At 39.1% G+C, this 15,572-nt stretch overlaps 1 protein-coding gene across 1 annotated transcript in view; it reads right to left on the reverse strand.

Annotated features, from left to right (window-relative positions):
• Nucleotides 1-267: 267 nt before the first annotated feature.
• The window catches only part of lrp4 (low density lipoprotein receptor-related protein 4), a 122,801-nt gene continuing 107,496 nt past the window's right edge, over nucleotides 268-15,572 (reverse strand). Inside the window, exons 26-38 of the mRNA XM_059348517.1 lie at nucleotides 15,381-15,543; nucleotides 14,269-14,494; nucleotides 13,535-13,838; nucleotides 12,691-12,909; nucleotides 12,344-12,478; nucleotides 10,927-11,035; nucleotides 10,434-10,626; nucleotides 9,510-9,623; nucleotides 9,231-9,342; nucleotides 7,380-7,441; nucleotides 6,330-6,417; nucleotides 5,917-6,058; nucleotides 268-3,362 (exon numbers count right to left, since the gene is read on the reverse strand). Of these exons, the coding sequence (XP_059204500.1) occupies nucleotides 3,021-3,362; nucleotides 5,917-6,058; nucleotides 6,330-6,417; nucleotides 7,380-7,441; nucleotides 9,231-9,342; nucleotides 9,510-9,623; nucleotides 10,434-10,626; nucleotides 10,927-11,035; nucleotides 12,344-12,478; nucleotides 12,691-12,909; nucleotides 13,535-13,838; nucleotides 14,269-14,494; nucleotides 15,381-15,543 (2,209 nt within the window). The 3' untranslated portion in view covers nucleotides 268-3,020. The remainder of the gene's footprint in view (nucleotides 3,363-5,916; nucleotides 6,059-6,329; nucleotides 6,418-7,379; nucleotides 7,442-9,230; nucleotides 9,343-9,509; nucleotides 9,624-10,433; nucleotides 10,627-10,926; nucleotides 11,036-12,343; nucleotides 12,479-12,690; nucleotides 12,910-13,534; nucleotides 13,839-14,268; nucleotides 14,495-15,380; nucleotides 15,544-15,572) is intronic.

Genomic DNA, 15,572 nt, shown 5'->3' on the forward strand with positions numbered 1-15,572 from the left:
TGTATATCATGCATTTACTACATGTATTGTCTATTCTGGAAGAAGGATCCCTCCTCTGTTGCTTGATACTGTTGCTCTGTGTTGGAAAAGACTTGGCTTCATGCCGCCAAAGCTCTGACTCTGATTACATCTTTGCTCCCATTGTTATGTCTGTAATTATCTGCAGAAGCAGACATCTGCTGATCCTTTATTGCTATATAATGATTGTGTCTGATGAGGAAGGCATTTGTCTAAGAGCAATAAGTGCATAGATGAGTGAGCCAAAGGTTTCATTGAAATGCAAATGCAATTTTATATTAAAAGATAGCAAAGGGATCATTCACTATATCACACAACACAGCTTGTTAGTACTGCCATGGAAATACATATACAGTCTTTTCATATTTACACATCAAGTGACAACCAAACAGAAATCATAAATACCTCTTTTTGTTAACTTTACAACAGCTATACGCGACCAGTATTTCATAAGATAAAAGAGCACTATTAAATAACTGGCATCTTCCCTATCATTTACAAGGCTTGGAAACACAGTGGTTAAAATAATCCAGCAAAAATAAAACAAAAAAAATTGTTCTTCTCCAGTGAGTAAAATTAATACAAGTCTAAAAACAGTCATGAAATCCCTTTGTACAAAAGACTATACAACTTAATCAACACAATATCTTCAACAGAAATGTTTGCTTATATCCGCATGATAAAATCTGTACAGTTTAAGCATTCCTGCAGCAGAGTTGGAGGGACTGTGAGCCGGGATGATTGGTTACTGGGTCACTGTGATGCTCTGTAGGCCTACTGTCAACCAACCGTCAGACACCGTAGTTATGTAGCTGCCAAGACCCTCTTTCATTGGCCTCAGTGCTTCGTCTAGCAGCAAATCAGCAAGTTGCTGAGCTTGTAGCAGATACTTCAAAATACATGGTTCTATAAAGTCTAACCGATATATTTGTCAATATAGCAATATAGTATTTCCTCGTACCATATTTCAACAACAGACAGAATGGTACTCTAAAGTTAAAGCAATGCATAATATCTTTACTTGTATTAAATTCATTTTTCAGTAAGTTGTCAGTGATACATTTCTAAACTATAACCCTCACTGCCTGATGGGGTCAGACATGCACAGTGTTCCTAAATGACCCATCTGTTATACTGTACTGTGGCAGATACTGCAAGTACACCTTTGCATTACAGATTTAGAGTTGATGGATCAGAACTCAAATTACAAAAAGAACAGAAGTTCTCATTGACCTCCAAGAGCGTTGTGCCATGCAGATACTTTTGGTTTTCAATATATTCTTCCCTATGAAACTTTTCCTGAAACCTTTATGATTATGGTGCAGAAGAAAGAAAATCATACGGACATGTGCAGTAAAGCAAATATTGAAAAAACCCTACAACATTACCTTTCTCAACATGATCTTGTTCAGTTTAGTCAATCAGTTAAAACAGAAGTTTCTTGTTTTTGTTTATCAGCCTTAAAAATACCCACAATTTAACACCTAAGCCTAATACTGTTGTGGGTCAAAGTGGGAGGTATAAGAATCTGAGATTACAGATTAAAGGTTGGAGTAGATGGATAAGGGAACATTGATGATGACAATGCATATTACACACACTCCTGTGATGAAAGAAACAAATCAAGGGTTTTTTGTTTTGTTGTAGTTTAGCGCACAAAAAGTTTCTAAAATGAAAGAGCTTCAAATTCTAACAGTAAGTGCTGTCACAGATAATCCTTTATCTGGAAAATAAACCACAAAGGGACATGTTTCACATTTTTTAAGAGGCTAATTAACGAATTACTCAATGAAAGATTGATTCGGGAAAGTAGTTTAAAATAAAAACCCATGACATCTGGCTAAATAAAATCACAACTATCTGCATGGCTGAAAAGCCCTAGTGGTACATGTCTGAGAAAATTTGTTATTTCTGTAGTTTGGATGACCAAACCCAAATAAAAAGAATGTCATAAACATCTTTAAAACCTCTGAGAAAAATAAGTATACAGCTGAAGGAGGAAAAGGAACGAAATGTTTGGCACTTAGGCTGTTACTTCATCGTGGCTTCCTCTGCTATGCCCGAGGATCAGCAATGGTTGAATTAAAAAAAAAAAAGAAGAAAGAATAAAGGCTCCTTTAAGGTTAACTTTTGCAAAGGATGAATGGACTTCTGCAACCAACCGAGAGTACCAGCTACAGTAAGTCCTTGCTCGACCTGTAAAATAAGGATTCAGAAGCAGATGGTGTCATCTCTGCGGGCTCCTGCTGATGAGGGCAAGTCAGTAAAGTCAAACGAAACAAACATCCCATAATTAAGATACATTTCTATTGAAGTGTAAATGCTGAAAGAAGCATGGAGACTCTGTGAAGCCCCACCCTTTGGCACTGTTATAAGTACAACTCTTGAATACCCGGGTCCTGCGGCACAAAAACAACACTCTCACCATTTTCTGAAAGTCAGCAAACCCACTCCACAAAGTACAAAAAACGTTCATAAATAGTGTTCATAAAGACATGAGTGGCATTAGAGAGAGCATTGTGGGTACGTCGTCCGGGGAGTACGTCATTCTAGCCTCGTCCAAAAATAAAAGTTCACAAAAAATAAAGGTGAAGTTGTACACAGAGAAGCGTTTGTCACGTTGAGAGTCTGCATCCTTTAAAAAGGCTCCAGATAACGCTTATGTCTCTCTGTTCACTTCCTCCCCAGGGTCCTTTTCTTTCTTATTCCAGCATGCTCATTAGTTTATCATTTTGCCTAAAGGCAGTAGCACTGAGGGTACTGTTGGAGGACTGCACTGCATGTGTGTGTGTGTACAAGTAGGACGGAGCCCCAGTTTCAGAGACAGGAGTATGTTTATGGGAGCTTAGTTATGTCTAACCAGGTTCATTTGTACCGTTACTCTATGATGCAACTGTTACTGTGTTTGTACCTATTTATCTTTGTGTGTTTGTACCGTCTATAAATACAGGTGTGTGTGTGTGTATATGTGTGTATTGGGTAACGGAGGGCGGGGGCCTCCCTCACACTTCGCTCTCGGTGGAGGGCTTGCGCGTTGAGGCCCAGCCGGTGTCGGGCAGGCTGTGCTGGGCGTGGCGCTGCGGGGTGATGGCTGAAGGGGTCAGAGTGGTTATGGAGGAGCATTCGGACGCTTCCTCCTGGAGGAGCTGCTCCGTCTCGCCGTCATCTAGCGAGGCGCTGCTGGCCTGCAGGGACACGGTGTCTGTGCGCATGCAGGTGTGCAGGCCGCCTCGGGACGGCTTGATCTGTTTTAGGTCGTCCCAGTAAAGCTCCTCGTTGGACAGGAGACACACGCCCTCCACAATACGGATCTTCTCCTTGGTGTAGCCTCCGTCCACTCCCCCCTGAGAACAAGAAACAAGTAGTTAGAATGATGACCTCTATAAGTAGTTTAAAAAGGGAAAATCCACCTTCAGCTATTCTTCAGTTTGTTGAACTAAAAACTTAAGTTAATCTACGATTAAATGTAATAGAGGTCCTGGCTCTGCTTTACTTATTTCTTACATGCACGTCTTTTTTTCTCCCCTTCTTTTTCCTTCCTTTACCTTAACCCGTCCCTCCTTTTTAACAAATAATCACAGGTTATTGACGTTAAAATCTGCAACACAAACATCACCAAAACTTTAAAAGTTGAACCTGTTAAAGGTGGATTTCTCTTTAAGGATTAATCAGCAGCCAGCTGCACAACACTCCAGAGCAAGATGTCACCTTCAAACACAACCCATGCACAGTAATAGCAATGCTGTGCTTTCTTCTGGAGTTAGTTTTTCTTTTCAGATTAAACGAATACGGATACATAATTACCATAAACAAAAAGCCCAGGCTGTGATCTGTAATGAAATCCACTGGATTGCTTTATGGCATAAAAACAGGGAGATGAAGTTATTTATCCAGAGCAAATGGAGTTATGCTGCAGCTCTGTGTAAAACACTCTGTTCAAATTATTCCTGCTACAACAGACAGAATAATTTCTCCCAGTGTCTCTTCATCTGCAGCATGAAATAAATACATACAGTAGGCGTGGCACACCTGTTGGAACAGAGCAGTGAGCTTGACTGAAATTGCTCCTTTTACAAACAGCCAAAAGCAGTCCAGCCATAAAGTTTCCAGTATTTTAAAGATTTTTCCAACAGCTGGTGCAATGGGTTGCAATAAACAGACAATTGGAAATGGATTCCGCCTTATATATATATATAGCTTATAATGATGAAAAAAGCTGAAAGCAGACATCCTTTATAATCTTTCTCTCTTTTGACCAATAGTAGCATCTTACCTGCAGTGGGAACTAACAGGATTGTGGAAAATATGGTGTCGACTTTAAGAAAAGTTATTAATTATGTTAAAGTTCTGACATTGAGGCTACCAACTGCCTGCATTGAACTCTTGTGCCGTGTTTCTACTGCGTGGTTCGGCTCTGCTCGACATGACTCAACTCACTTTTTTAGACCAAGTCCTTTTTATTTCATGTTACACTACACATAGTTCTTGTATCTGATTAAAATTGCCCTGCTGCATGAAAGTGCCATGACATATTCTTCATATTCTGACTGGGTTGGTTCAGTTTAGAATTTATGAGTAGGATTGATTAAGTAAGGGAAATAATATCAAAGTTAGCCAAACAGAGACAATCTTGAGTAAATAAGAAATTGCAAATCTGTGTAAAAGCTAGCTAGTGACATTTTTTGACCAATTAGTGGTCTGCATTGTTTTAACTCCACCTTTAAACTAAAAACCTACCTTTTTAATCTGGCTTTTATGTAGTGTCTTATTATCCTTTTATCACAATTTTATGGTTTTATTTATTAGCTTTTATCTGATTTATCCATATTTTATTATTTCTATTACATGTTTATTTTAATTCTAATTCTTGTATACAGGTTTTCATATATATATATATATATATATATATATATATATATATATATTATATGATAATATATATATATATATTATCATATAATATATTATATTATCTTTAATAATTGTATTTACTCATATTTTATTACTCAGCGTGCAATAGTCTCCATGCCCTTTTATTAAATATTCTAGGTTGTTGCTGTTTTCAATCTGTACAGCACTTTGAATTACGCTGGATTTGTATGACATGTGCTATATAAATACAATTTTATTGATTAATTGATTTTAGTATTATCTCAACTGATGTTGTACTAAAGGGACTAAGGAACTTTCCACAACTTTTGCCAATGTAAATAAAAAAATAAATAAAAAAAGGCAGATTGAGTAGAGCTGCACCGTACCATGCAGTGAAAATGCAGCAATAATTGTTTGAAGTTATTTCAAGGCTTCACTATTAATTTAAGACTGATTTAATGGTGTATATAATGATATGTGGAGCACCTTTAACAATTTTATCCACACACTTAGATTCCATGCCCCGATGAAATGTCAGTTTCACAAAAAACCTCAAAGTAGTATAAACACTGACATGCTACTGTTCACAGAGCTCTGAAACTGCACCAAAGAGAGAAATCTGTTAATTTTGGACAGCAGGTTGCATGCGGTGAGAGACAGAAGAAGTGAAGGACAACAAAGAAGCAGCAGAGAACACAACTCCTTCATGCTGTGTAACTACCTCTCCACAGGACAAGTGGGTCAAAAGATAAAGGGAGAGAGGGAGTTGTAGGGATGAGAGAGCTGCAGTGAGGAGAGAGAGAGGGGGGAGAAAAGATGAGCTGGTGTCTGTAACCTGTGTGTGTCACATGTTACAGTAATTCAGATAAATCAATCAGACAAACAGTGAAGGTATTTGTCTCTATGGTTACTCACCATACACCTCCATAGTCTGTGACCATTCTATGGAATTATCATGGATTCACCTTAAATCCATTCATGTATTAAGCAAAGAACATCTTTTATTTTCACTCTAGTGTTCCTCACCTCTTTCTTATATCGAAGCTGGTTGTATATTGGTGGTTTTTGCGACGTCTCGATCTTGACCTCTTGTGTTGACGTGCGATACGAGGGGTTACTGTAGGTCAGATTGCTCACTCCTGGGTCAGCAAACTTCGACTTTTTATGTCTGTCAATAAAAACAGGGGGAAAATTTTATAAATTAAACTTCCCACTGTAAGGCAATGTAATCTTTATTATCCCAAAGCGGCAATTTGTTGCACAGCAAGCTGTAATACAATAATCACACCAATCAGACAATCCACATTAATTACATGATTCTATTCAACAGACCAATAGCAGCAGGGAACAATGAATTATTAAATCTGTTGTAAGTGATTATACTCTGTGTTAAAGACACAGGAGTAATACATCTGAGAAGTATCAAGCAGGGGACTGACCTGTAAATAATCAAAGCAGCAATGAGGATGAGAATAGCCAGGATGGTCAGGACTCCTCCGATCACATAGCTGATGTGAAGTCCTTCTCCTGCAACACATGGCACAGATTGTTGACAGAGATAGTTCTGAAACAGTTTAGCCTGGCTTATGTCCTGTGCAGGTAGGTTTGGGAAAGGTTCCTTTATTTACAATATGTCAGTGTTCACGTCATTAAATAGTCAAGATGATGCTGCTGGTGTCATTGTGCTACGTCAGCGCTAAATTAACCACATCCTCAAACTTTCCATGACAGTCTTATGACTGCAGAGTTAGTTCAGTGAGGGCTTTAAAATACTGCATTTTTAAAATATAGCACTTTAACATCTCAATTATGGATATATTAGTGTTGTTTTGATGTAGTTTTATTTGTTAATTTTCAAAATGTCTGTTAATGTTAAATGTCTTATTGTAAAGCTCTTTCTATTTATGTTTTTGAGAAGTGCTATATAAATAACATTTTATTCTTATTATAACACTTAATTTGCATTTAATACATTTGATGACAGCCTTTGACTGATTTTAGCATATGTTTTTGTTTGCTTTTCGTGCACTTAAGTATTATTTGTTCCAAGTCAAGTATGTCAGCTTTCAGGAATTTCTTTTTTTCCGACTCTACCACTCGAAAATTGCCTGGTTGTCAATCTTAAGAAATATTTACAAGTTGGAAACTAATAATTACTATAACTCCCACATATGGTAGCTGTTGTATTAGACAGCTGATTTGCAAGCAATGGTTTAAAAGTGGAAAATGCACCCTCTCCAAAGCTGTTATTGTGTTTGCTAGCATGCTATTGACCAACAGCTACAACCAACTTTGCATAAACCCCCAAAAAGAGCTAGGCTAGCAGTTTCCCCTTGTCTCCACATTTGAGCTAGGCTAAACATATCCTCAAGGTTTTTCATACTTGACACACATGGATAAAATTAATAAATTGCTTTTTGAATGTCCGACTGTTCCTTTAAGACTACTTCCAATGTGTAATAATTACAGTATTTCTCTCATGTACTGACCGTGAGGAGCCGTCACCACGTTGCTCAAGCAGCCTTCTACGCTCAGGTTCTTGTCAGTGCAGCTGGGAAAATAAAACAGAAACTCAGTTTGAGAAGATAACTTAATATTAGCTGTAATAACCTCATGAAGGCAAAACATTATATTGTTTTTTTCCTGAAGATAACTCTCTGTTGGGCCTTTGGGAAAAGTCTGTAAGCTTCCGCAGGATTACTGCCGCTTCAAAATCTCATTGTGTATTCTGCTGAAGACGAACAATTACATAATACTCCTCTATGGGCTGAGAAAATTCTCTAACCTCCATAAAAGGATTGAGAGCACTCAATATTTTTGGAGCAATGACAAGCAACTTCACTTCTCCAATTATTGCTATTTTCTATAAAGTAGTTCTTCAAATTAGAACACCAATGCTAAAAAGAAACTACTGAACACAGGAAATCCAGCAGTATCTTGTGCAGACAGTTGCTGCTCTTTGAATGTGTTTTAAAAACAAGAGTCTGCATGGATTTTTAAAGCAATAATGCCAACACAATTGACAGAAGACAAACTGCTTTGTTACATACATACATACATACATACATACATACATACATACATACATACATACATACATTAAACAGGGTAAGGGTGTTAATTAGATCCGTTTGATTTATTTTTACTTGGGGTTGTATGACGTACTTGTCCATCAGTATGATATCTTCAAAGATACCAGACTCCTGTGACAAAAAAAGTAATTTTACCTCACAGAACACAGTAGCTGCTGGTCTACTGCTGCGTCAATCATTTAGTTTGTTTGTGTTATGGTGTGACTTTGGTGTATTAAAGTGATAGTTCAGATCAACCAAAGTTACACAATAGCACAAACTAACTGACCAAGATTAGACCAGCACCTCCCGTGTTCTGTAGGTTAAAATGACTGTTTTTGTCAATGGAGTCTGGTGACTTTTAAAATGGCTCCACTTCCCCCAGTGTAAACTTCAACAGATGACGACAGATAGAGAGGTGAAAATATTGTAAATAAATTATATACATAATCTAATGCTGATTTTTTCAGATAGTTTTCAGTTTAGATAGTTAATGATTCGCTGCTGCTCCCGTTCAGCAGTACATTGCCTAGCCCCTGTGCTGGTACTCCTGGCTGCAGCAGTGGAATGTAACTAAGTACATTTACTACTGTACTTAAGTACAATTTTGAGGTACCTGTACTTTACTTGAGTATTTCTATTTTAACTTTCTATTTTACTTTAACTTTTAACTTTTACTCATCTATATTTTGAGCCAAATATTGTCCTTTTACTCCACTACATTTAGCTGCTTTAGTTACAATTCAGGTCAAGATTTAAGATAAAACATGATGAATTAAAAGTTATTATACATTCTTTGAAATTAAAACTCATAACAGTATATTAAGTAGTTAAAATGAGCCCCATCTTTACAAAATTAAAATGCTGTTTACATAAATGCATCAATACAAATAATCTAATAATATATTTAGAATATATATAACAATCTGCATAACAAGTACTTTTACTTTTGGTACTTTAAGTACATTTTGATACTGATACTGTTTTACTTTACTGAAGGAAGTTTTTAATGCAAGACCTTTATTTGTAGTGGATTTATTTCAGACTCTGGTATTAGTACATTTACTTAAGTAAGGGATCTGAATACTTCTTCCACCACTGCCTGCCTGCATCCCAAAACTGGGGGCTACTGACCTCCATCTAGGCAACACACAGACTATAAAAAAGTACTTCATAGAGGCTAAACTAATCCAAACAACCCTTTTAAAGTAGCTAATAACTTCAAAGCTTTCCTGTCAAAGAACTACTCAAACAGTTAAAGAGACTTACTTGACCGGTGAGGGTCCTCCATGTGGAGTGTCTGTTGGAGCTTTGGGGATCTTGTTGGGTACAGGAGTGCTGCTAGTTCCTCTGGCAGGAGAGGTGGGAACGTAACCTGAAACTGATAAACACAAGAACATTAGATCTGGGACAACTCTAGGCTAGGTTAGTCCTACTGTGAACATTTCTCATTGACCAAGTAAAAAAGCAAAACATGCACAGAACAACAACATGTTGGCAAGATTATTTTTAGTCAAACACCAAAAAGTCAGCACAGTGGTCACTCACTGGTGGAGCAGGGTCGCCCATCTGGCTCATCAGGGCAGGCGCACACAAAACTGTTGGTCTTGGCGAAGCACAGGTGAGTGCAGCCGCCGTTGTTCACCCCACAGAGGTTGGTACCTGAATGAAAGGAGAGGGAACATTCACAAACTGGCAAAAAACAGTCTGAGTGGCTTATTTGAAATCAAGGAGTGTTTCCCACTTAAGTTTGGTTCATTTCATCAGCTAAGAACGATGAGATCTGAATCACTGAAAGCTTTCATCTACTAACAGCACTGTGATACTGGAAAATGAAGGTCCCAGCCCTCTTAAAGAGAACTATAATGTACTTTGCTGCTAATTAAAATGCAATTCAATCTAATTGCCAGAGGCTGCTTCATGCAAAATCCCTTTTTACATTTATCAAATTAAATAAAAGAAGCTCAGACGAATCCATCACATTTAGCTAATTAACATTAAAGCGACTGGAATCTGATTTATTTTGACCACCACTGCAGCAAAAATCTTAATCATGCCCGAGGAAAGGTTACGAAAAACAGGCTTCTGTCCAGTTAACCTGCTTCTGGTTAATCAATGTGACTTCTAATTAAAAATGTTTGTTTATTTTGTTTTGATTGTCTTATGACTGTGAGAGATACTGATTAAATTTGATGTTCATTTATGAGGCTGCAGTTTGTTGATGTTCTTACAATGTAATCAAGAAAAGCAGAAACATCAACTCATGCTAATCAGTTGTGTTCAAAAGAACTGAATATTAATATTTTAAATCAAATTATTTAGTTTAATTTATCATATTAAATAATTTAAAAGCATTTCAACCTGGGTATATCTCTCCAAATCCGCTTGGAACACTTTGTGTCCTCACAGATAAACAAACTGAGGTCTTTGGGGTCCACTGTGTCAGCTGGAGGTGAAGAAAAGCATCCTTACCTGTCTGTCTGTGAGGTGTTACCACTATAATGTCCATGAGGCCCTCCACGTTGGCCAGCACCGTTTCCTTGTTACGGCCGGTGTGTTTGTCCACCCGCTGGATGGACTTAGTCTGCCAGTCCGTCCAGTAGATCCAGCGGTCTTGCTGCGAGAGTCGGGAGAAAGGAGTTAGAGGGGAGGACACCGGCTTCAACTGGGGAAACGAGGGAGAAGAAGAGAGGAGAGGAAAAACACAGACAAGGAGAAGGGGGAAGGGAGGAAGAAAAGGGAAGGGACAGGGGAGGAAGAAAAATGAGGGTCAGAGTGGAAAAGAAGTAGAAGAAATGGTTAAGTCGAATGGGTTCAGCATGAGTTGGAGGACGGAGAAGACGACCAGTGAGAGTCACACACGGTGAGCCGATGAGTGAAAGAGAGCAGGTGAGTGGAGGAGGCAGCCAGGAGGAGGGGTCAGCCCAGTGATTGACAGCTAAGGGTGAGGAGGGGGAGGGGGTACCTGTGTGAGGGCGAACGGGTGGGACACCGGGCTGACGAGGACCTGCCGCAGTTTCCCGTTCAGGTCCGAACTCTCGATCCTGTCCAGGTGAGCGTCCACCCAGAAGATCCTGCGGAGAATGTTGCAGAATTATAAACTGTAAAAACACTTTACAGTGTCTGACTGCACCCTAAAAACAATTTAAACACCCTATGAGGATGTAAGGAAAAATAAATACAGAAAACTCTTAAAACAGATCTTTGTCTTTTCATTTTATGGTTTAAGGTTGCTAACAAACAGTACTTTCTGAAACTGTAATGATCTGATTTCCCTAGAGGGATAATCAGATCATAAAAACTTTTATTATATGTAATCTAATTGAATCTATACGGAGCCCCCCAGGGGACACGGGGGAAAAAAAAGATGGGTGAAAAAAAAAAAAAAAGATGGGTGAAAAAAAAAAAAATGATGGGTGAAAAAAAAAATGATGGGTGAAAAAAAAAATGATGGGTGAAAAAAAAAAAGGACGGACTTTTGCGAGATCCTGAGATACTTTTGCGAGATCCCGAGATATGACACATCAGAAGTGGTTTAGTGTTGATATCTATAAAATCAAGTGAGCTATTACAAAATAAAAGGCTTAAATATTGTACACACTGAATAACAGGAATTGAAAAGGTGTGTATTGAAAATAAAGGGTGTGGGATGTCCACAGTGAGTTCATGAACACATCAGAAGTCGTTTGGTGTTTATTAGATGAATTTCCAGTGAGTTATTAAAAATAGAAAAGAAAGACGTTGCACTTTTGCGACGGTCCCTAAGCACTCTGGCTGCCGTTGGGCACTAGGACGTATATTCGGCCCGGTTACTTTAATCTTTCGCCAGACTCGCTGATTTTGGTGAGTTGATCAAGCCTGTGAAATGTCAGTCTTAGTTTTCTGTACAAAATAAAACCATCCTGGGGGAAATTGGTGCGGTTTTCGTGACGCTATTCCAGTTAGAACGCCGGAAAATAGGCGAATATCGCTCCTCCATTGCTCCTCTTCTTTCGTCAGTATCTCGGGATCTCGCAAAAGTATCTCAGGATCTCGCAAAAGTATCTCGGGATCTCGCAAAACTATCTCGGGATCTCACAAAACTATCTCGGGATCTCGCAAAACTATCTCGGGATCTCGCAAAACTATCTCGGGATCTCGCAAAAGTCCGTCCTTTTTTTTTTTTCACCCATCATTTTTTTTTTTCACCCATCATTTTTTTTTTTTTCACCCATCATTTTTTATTTTTTCACCCATCATTTTTTTTTTTTTCACCCATCATTTTTTTTTTTTTTACCCATCTTTTTTTTTTCCCCCGTGTCCCCTGGGGGGCTCTGTAAATCTACAAGGATCCACTGGAGGAAAAAAAATGCAAGACAGGAAGCTCCTTCTCTCTCTCTGACCTTCGTGTGTAGTAGTCTAGAGTGAGACCGTTGGGCCAGCCCAGGTCAGTGTTGATCAGAACCTTTCGGTCCGAGCCGTCCAGGTGAGATCGCTCGATCTTTGCGATGTGACCCCAGTCAGTCCAGAACAGGAACCTGCAGAGACAAGGGGAACCTGTGAGGAGCCTTTTTTATACACAGTTGAAAAAGTATCTGCAACCATGTGACACGTCCTAACTAAAACAGATAACTCTTTAGGGTTTTTGCCTTCTTTCTGCAAACATGCTACTTTTTCTTCATTCAGCTCACAGCTTGCCAGTCAAAACCGAACTTTTAATTTGAGGGTGAAGCCCAGTCTCCTCTCTTACCCTTTGCTTGGGAACACTGCGATGGCTCGGGGTTCATCCAAACTGTTGTTGACTAGAACTTTGCGGCTCGTTCCATCCAGACGGGCCACTTCGATGGTGTTGCGCCCGGTGTCGGTCCAGTACATGTTCCTGGACACCCAGTCTACAGCCAGGCCGTCTGTGGTCTTCAGGCCCTGGCTGATCACCGTCTCCATGCCACTGCCGTCTAGATTTGCACGCCTACATAACCAAGTAATGTGTTATGATGTACACTAGCTACCTGATTAAGCAGATAAAAAAATCCTGATAATACAGATAAATACAGTGAACACTGCTTGATGTTTTAATGTCACAACTGGTTTTGTTATTCTGCACATAACTGTAAAATCGATTAAATATCTTTCACTTATTTTAAGGAAAGGATTTCTCAAACTAGTATTGATATAAAAAATATGTTTTCAACTTTTTCCTCCCTCTAAAAAATTCAAATAACATATTCTTTATCCAGAATCTTCTTTTCTGTATTTGTACATTTCTCTATGACTGACAATGACTAACCTAGATTAACAGAACTAATCCTTAAATCATTATTTTATGCAAAGTACTTTCAGGAAAACAAACAAAAATATATATTATTAATAAATATCACATAGCAGAAATGTATGTATATAATGTGTATATAATGTTATATATACGTCTTATTTTTTTATATTCTTTATTCTGTTTTCCATATCTATGTGTCTGTATCTTGAGCTGTTGAGAGAACTAAATTTCCCCACTGCAGGATAAATAAAGTCTTATCTTATCTTTTATCTTATTTATGTAATAAAGTGGCATATAGGAACATATAGGCGTTAAAGTTCACCTTATAACATCCAGAGTGACATCGGTGTAGTAAAGTTTTCCGTCCACGCTGTCGTAGTCCAGTGAGATGACGTTGTGCAGCTCGGGCACCGGCACATGCACGTCTGTGTGGTCGTTGGTGTCCAGGGAGATCCTGCGCACACTGACCCGGTTGGAGAAGAGCAGGTACGACTCCGGGGAGTCGTCACATGACCTGCCGTCTCCCTTGAGCAGGATGCCGGTGGGACAGGCGCAGGATGTGTCGTTGGGACGAGGCAGACACAGGTGGGTGCAGCCCCCGTTCCTCCTGCCACACTTATTAAAACCTGAGGAGACAAGAAACAGAACAGTTCATGTAAAGAGACACAGTACAACAAACACAGACACCTTACAACACAAAATATGTGTACTTAAAGATTTTTGTTTACACAGAACTGTCTGAAAACCACCTGGTGAGCTAAACGTACGACAATCAGCAGAAGCTGTTTTTCGGATCATCATGCAAGGAATCAGAAATAATACCAAAGGCCACGGAGCAAATCTAAACTGTGGGAAGCCCTTTGATTAGCTGTGAAACTACAAAAATCTATAAACTGCAAAGCAAACAAATCACACTGTGTTAAGCAGCGTGATATATTGACTTGAAGAACGAAATAAAAAAACTGAGCAGTATATTGCTTTTTTAAAATTTTACCAATCACACAGCTTTTATTCATACTTTAACTATAATGAGGTCTTTGTGGCCCTCAGACTCACCCAGTGGCCTCTCCCTGTCCACAGCCTGGATGTCCATCAGGCCCGGCAGATTGGCTCGCACCGTGATGGTGTTGGTCCCGGTGTTCTTGTCAGCTCTCTGGATGCTGCGGCTCTGCCAGTCGGTCCAGTAGATGTGAGAGCCCAGCAGGGTTAGACCGTACGGGTGCTGGACCGGAGTCACAAGGGTGTGTCGGTTCTGCCCGTTCAGGTCGGCCGTCTCGATGCGCTGGAGAGAAAGAGAGGGATGAGAGGGATTACCACCATGACTCCATACTGCCTTACGTCAATTAGCATTTAGCCATTTAACCTTTAAATCTCTACTAATTTCTACAGTCATCTTTTCTCATCCCTCGTCTGATTTTAATTAATTTGGTGCATAATTATGCATGTAACAGCTTTTTCTTTGGCGTTTCTAAAATTATTTTACTTTTCCAGCATGCAAAAACTTTCTCTGATGCAGGTTGGCTTGCAATTAGTCTCACAGCAGAACAAACTTTAATATCCAATTGTTGGAGCTATTTATTTCTTGTTAGTATTTAGTAGTGTATTTAGTTTATTAATAATTAGTAGTATTGTTTGGTTATTTTAGACATTTGTTTATTTTGATTAGATTTTTGATAATACTTTATTTTACTAGTTATTTGTTTAGTTTAATTATTATTATTGCTTAGCATATTTAGTTTTCAATAATATTTTTATGTTCTATGGAAATTGGGGTAACACTGTGGGAACCCGAGGTTATATAAGTAAGTAGGTAGGCAGAGAACCAGCAAGCACCTGGGGCGGCCTATGGTATTTTACCAGTGCAAGAGAGGCATCAGGAGCCATGATCTTTTTGTTCTTTTGTTGCTTGCTTGTTATGGACAAAATAAACGATCAGAAACTCACAACTTTGCATGGACAATAAGCTTCTTTTGCCTGCGTACACCACATCCCCATGGTGCATCAGTGGCACTTTGATAAGTTTTGTTTCAATGTTAGTTTTGTTAGTTTTTCAGACAAATGGCCACTAGACCAATATGACTAGTCCTGAAAGCCACAGAGAAGACGTTTTTTTTCTTATAACAATTCATGATTTGTGAGGTGAAAATGCATGCGAGTTGCTGCTGCACCTCAGTGTGAGCGTCGGCCCACAGTAACTGTGAGCCAGCCATGTCGATGGCCAGGCCGTTGGGCCAGCCCAGGTTGTTGCTGATGAGCACCACGCGGTCTGAACCATCCATCGCTGAGCGCTCCAGCTTAGCGTGCTCTCCCCAGTCGGTCCAGTACATGTAACTGCAGGAGAGAGGGAGAAGGAGAGAAGG

Source organism: Centropristis striata, chromosome 2, assembly GCF_030273125.1.
Source record: "Centropristis striata isolate RG_2023a ecotype Rhode Island chromosome 2, C.striata_1.0, whole genome shotgun sequence".
NCBI lineage: Eukaryota > Metazoa > Chordata > Actinopteri > Perciformes > Serranidae > Centropristis > Centropristis striata.